The sequence below is a fragment of the Cryptomeria japonica genome, chromosome 8 (assembly GCF_030272615.1).
Source record: "Cryptomeria japonica chromosome 8, Sugi_1.0, whole genome shotgun sequence".
Taxonomy (NCBI): domain Eukaryota; kingdom Viridiplantae; phylum Streptophyta; class Pinopsida; order Cupressales; family Cupressaceae; genus Cryptomeria; species Cryptomeria japonica.
The window spans coordinates 310,606,281-310,611,826 of NC_081412.1; the positions used below are offsets into that span (position 1 = coordinate 310,606,281).

The 5,546-nt window shown below is 42.8% G+C and overlaps 1 protein-coding gene across 1 annotated transcript; it reads right to left on the reverse strand.

Moving 5' to 3' along the window:
- Positions 1–751: 751 nt before the first annotated feature.
- On the reverse strand, positions 752–4,786 carry LOC131060577 (FT-interacting protein 3). Its single transcript, XM_057993865.2, has one exon. It carries the CDS (start codon positions 4,085–4,087, stop codon positions 1,055–1,057), a length of 3,033 nt encoding a protein of 1,010 aa, XP_057849848.2. The 5' UTR covers positions 4,088–4,786; the 3' UTR covers positions 752–1,054.
- Between the last annotated feature and the right edge of the window lie 760 nt (positions 4,787–5,546).

The window sequence follows — 5,546 nt, forward strand, 5'->3', positions numbered from 1 at the left end:
AAAAAAATATGTTCATTCAACTTAGCTCATCATGTATTTCCTAGAAAAAGTCAGAGCACTCTATAAGAGATAAAACAGAAGGGACTGAAAGTTAAATAACAATATGTAAGAAAAAAATGAATTTGAAGAAATGGGCAAAACCATAGGCAGAGAGTGAGGAGACATAATCTTATCGACCTAAGAAGATAAAACTAATGAAAACTGCTGAAAAATGCCAGAGGAGATTAGTGGATATCTTAAAGAGAATCATTGCAGTTTACACCAAGCCTGCAATAGAAAAAACTGTCACAAAGGGAAGGGGAAACTGGGAGGACATAAGGTTTGAGACAAAAATAGCATGCCCAAGAAGATGGAATAAACATCAGATATGAACAAAATCTAATGATCCGTAAGAGTTTGGATGAGTAAGGGAAGAAGACGAAGAGATCGTGCATGGAGAAAGGGGTTTTTTGACAGGTTTGTTAATAAAAATGGCTTGCCTTGGGCTAATGAAAGGTGGGATCTGTTCGGAGAGACACACATGAATATGTTTTAAGGATAATACAAAGGTGTTTGGCGATAAAAAGCATATAAGTACACATCCATAAGCGTAATTAGCTATTTACATCCCTGCAAATTACAAAGAAGCTAAAATTTGAAACTGTATGTAAAATAAGTGTCATTGTTTATCAATCTTGACTATGCACGACGGATTAAAGAATAGATGTAAGAAACAGGATACACCTTCCAGTAAAGAGGATTCCTGGAGAGGTTTCGAAAACAAAAACATAATTAACAAAGTCAATTACATATAGGAAACCTTATACAATTAGATGGCTTTAATTACATGGTGAACAAGAAAGGGAAATTTCAAATTTATTATTATGCATGTCAGCTTGTAGCTGAGTCCAAGAACTGTCACTCCACCCATAAGAGTACACATCTTTTAAAGTGACGTGCTGCTATATTGGAGAAAACTACAAATTGTTGCAAGCAAAGAAAATAAGTTTGTTCTGGAGGCAGCAGAACTAACACTAAATCACATAACAGCTCCTGTCACTTCAAGCCAAGCTGCTTACAGCATACTATCAGAGCGAGCGGGTAGTCTCCTGAAAAAATTGAGAGGAACAGAAGGGAGCCTGTGCCGAAATCTTGGATGACGTAGAACGTAGATGCCAAAAAGTACTGCAATCACCTGGAAGGGTGTGACATACAGAACTATGGCAGCAAATAAACAGAAAAGAACAAATATAGCAGTAGCTCGGGGATCTCTCCAGCTTAAGAGTGCTTGAAACCTTTCTCCCTGAGTAGCAATGTCCCCCACCACGGTCTGCAGCCTCCCAGCAACACTCCTCAATCGATCATATCTCATCCTCACAACATCAGAGCTTTTTGAAGTAGGAAATGTATCAAATTCTTCATCAAGCTCATCCTGGTGAACAGCGTCTGCATGAGAAATCCGTGTGTCCATGTGGGGGGGATGTCGGGGGCGGAAGCGGAAATGCCATATGCCAATCAAGAACATGTATAGAAAGATAGTTGGAAGTATCAACTCTGGATACCAGATTAGAATGAGATACAGGATATGCACTAGGATGGTAGTGACAGGATTCTTCCACATGCATATATCTCTAAACCAGTTCCCTACTGCTACCAAGCCAGACAACACATTCATGATGCGGAAAAAGTTAGCTTTACTGCGGCGCATGCTCCAAATGTGAGAGTCCACATCAAGCATGTACTCCACAACTTCTTTCCTCAGAGGAGGCTCAGCCCGGCTGAGCCGCAGTGCCACTATTTGCATGGCATGGTGTCTAAGGGTCTCAAGCTGATTGACTGATAGAGGATGTAAATAGTGCATCTTGGGTAGCAAAGGCTGTGTATAGATATGCATCATGTTAATTAAAGATGAGCATGAGAAGCGAACAGCCAACTGGATTTCACCCATCTTTTTAACTCCTGAAGGGTGCAGCACCAACAAGGGATAAGAATGGGTGTACACACGGTCCATCTCAAGAGTCGACAGGCGTATACGTACCTTACCAATCCTTGAATCTTTAGATGCTGATGCCTTGTCACTAGCCCCTCCTTGAAGGTGGCAATTATCAAAAACTCCCACAGTGATAACCGTGCAGGGGTCGAAAACTTCCCAGGTATACTGCTCATTCCACCTTGGATTTAAGCTATCAATTACTGTCCTTGTCCTAATCCACTTCTGCCCATATTTTGCAACACAGTAGGCATCTGTTGTCCCTCTCCCATCTTTGGTCTTCATAGGAAGAAAGTTATGAGCACTTAGGATCCCAACCTCCAACACGCCAATAGAAGATTTCCATAGTAGCTTGGCAGTTGGCCTCAGATCACTACTGTAATGAGTAGACTCATCAAGGACATGGTAACCCCCATCCAAACACACTCTCAGATGAATCCTGCTGGCAAATTTAACTTCTTTCTTCTTTTCCCCTTCAGCTGCACTATGTTTTTCAAGGTTATACCACCTAGAAGTGACAGGCTTGTGATCCAGTCTCCTTGTCACAGAAGACAGAGGAATTATGGTCTTCCCCAATATCTCATCTTTGTTAGGAGCCAACCGTTCCTCGACTGTGAGAATTAAATGATCCTCAAAAGGATCTGCTGCCACAAACACTAAATCCTCATTCCAGAGAGGGCTCAGAGCCCTATTTGATACTGGCTTTGTTTTTAACATTTGATTCCCAAGCTGAACCTTAACCTGAGCATCAGGAAATCTACTCCTATCACTAGGCATCAAATCTTGAGCTTCAATCACATTTACCCTGACATACCACAATTTGGGTGAAAGATAAACCTTGGAACGAGTATTTGTCAATCCCTCCAAATTCACTGCAGCAGCATCCGAATGCCATGCTTCGGAGAATGCCTCATCTGCCTGTGTGCCAATCCATACTGCCAACATCAATTCACCCTTAACCTTCCTCTCTCCCTTCTTGTCCTCCAACTTATACCACTGTGGTGCAAGGGGACTATCAGGCGGAACCCTTGTAGGCAGTTCAAGCAGATCAAACTCCACCCTCCCAATAAAATCATCTTTGACAAGATCCTTATCCTTCACCACAGCCTCCAAGAAGGAACTCTGGATGCGTTCCTTGGAGAAGGCAAACACTTGATTCCACTCTGGATTCAACTTCTTCTCAAAGTGCTTGGTAGTCCCTTTGTAATTCCCCACCTTAACTTCAACATAGGGATCGCAACTCCCACTGATGTCCTTGGCAGGAAGATCACGGGCCTTGACAACACGAACATACAGGTATTGCATGTGCTCCACCAGATCATAAGTGCTGCCAGCCTTTTCCCTCATCAGAAATCCTCCTCCACTACCAACCCCCAATTGTGGTCTGGTCTCCTTCAATGCATAATCTACTGGCTGATTGTGAGTCATGTGCATCATCACAGGCCTCGCAACCTCCACTTTCTTCTCCTCCCCTGACTTCCCCTGCTTCTGCAGGTGTTGCACAGTCGTAGTGGTAGTGGTAGTGGTAGAAGTAACCACATTGGGTTTGGGTTTGGGTGTCTGGGGTGTCTTAGACTTACCCTCATCAGATTTTGATGAGGGTGTGGATTTAGATTTACTCTCCTCGGAAGATACCTTCTTCTTCTCATCCTTACCCTCAATTTGCTCCACCTCCTTAACCTTACCCTCCTTTTCCCCAGAAACCGGTTTCTTCTTCTTCTCTTCCTCACTGACAGAATACACCTTAAGAGCAATCTCCCCCTTTATGTGAGAGAAGAGACTCCTCTTTTCCAGAGGGAACCGCTGCAGGCTCTCCTCCCCTTGACGCACAATGCTACTGCCATGAATTCTCACCCTGCCCAGGAAATTCCTGGACCGTCGGTTGTCCTTCCTCTCATTATAAACAAAAACATCAACAGTACGATTGGAGAGTGAGAGTGGGTCATCAAGAGAAAATACCAGCTTCTCGTTCCATGAGGGGTTCAGGTCTTTGTCTCTGGTGCGTGTACGCTGCTTCTGCGAATCGTAGTCCACCTCCACAAACGCACTGGTGGATCCCTGCCCATCCTTGGGCATCAGATTGCTCGCCTCCACCACATCTACAACCAGCTTGCTCATCTCTCAAACCTCACTTCTCCCTCCTCTCTGCTCTTCTTCCTCTTCTCTTATACCGCAATGTACCTAGATACTTTTTCACATCATATTTTTGGCTCGCAGACGAAGCTAGCCGAGCTGTGAAGCAATTATACAGGACAATAATAGGAGGAGGCAGAATGATAGCGGGACTGGGAGCGCCATCGTGGACAGCGACGGCACTGCGAAATTAATTTCTTTTAAATTTCGCATATTCACCTAGTGCCAAGTTATCCAATTATTTAATAAAAATATACGACAAGATACAGTAGCCTCCGTCGGAGATACTGTCATTACCTATTCATTCAAACTGAATATCCGTCGTCGTAGTTCCGCACTACTTTTCGTCTGACACGAGTGCGAGCCATGTAGACTGCTTCTTCCGGGCATTTCAAGATCTAGCCTCAACTTTTTCCATGTAATTACGAAAGTTCTGAGCTACAGTGGAATCCATGTTTACGTGTCCTCGCCATGTGGCACCATGAATTTGTCATCTGGTTTTGAACTTCGTGCGCGGGATCTTTTGGTACTTGTCTGTAAGGAGCAGCGAAGGGCCCCCACCTTAGCGGTTAAGTAAAGTCTTCCGGGGTGAAATTTCTCTGTGAGGAGGGAAAAGGGCGTTTTTGTTGGCGGTTAAGCCATTCTTGACGGGTGAAGTTTCTGTGTGCGGAGGGAGGAGAGAAGGGTATTTGGGCGTGCTCTGTACTCTGTCAATGGCGGAGGTGGGCCTCCCTGGTGTCGAATTGGTGGGTGGTTATTAAAATACTTAAACACGTTTGGAATTTGAGAGCCTATCAGCGTTTGAAATCAGGTGTGTAAGGACTAGTGGCGAGTGGAGGTACAACTCATTATGCTTCCTTCGATGGCTGTCCCTGTCATCATTGTCGCTCTGTTGTAAAACAAAGCCTCGTGAATGCTCCAAAATAGTAATGCCTAGGTACTTCACCAGCATTGCTTGGAACTATCCCAAGCTATAGAATGAATTTTAGCTTTTAATCTGTCATCAAGCTAGGATTAGATGTTCCAATTCAAAGATAGATTTGATTCTTGGTATTGAGTTTCCATGGTCTTATATAGATTTGGTTGAATTTCTGTTGTCTTGATCACAGATTTGATTTTCGATTTATTTCAGATGTGTGGATTAAGGTCTATTGTACATTGTTATAGAGATTATAAGAGGGCCTTGTCTTGTAAAGAATTAGTTAAGCTTTAAGTCGTTGGGCTAAACAATCGTCTCCTCTTGTTAATTTAAAAATTAAATAAATAGTGACTCTATAACTTCACAAAATTAAGTTGTAACTATTCAAAATGCAATGAACATTTATATTCGTAAAAGTAACTAGCCTTCAAATTATTTTTTAGAATAGTTTTATCTCTTGTCATAGATAAGATTGGTTTTAACTCTTTGAGAATCTTTCTTTTGTGAAGCTATACATATAATTTT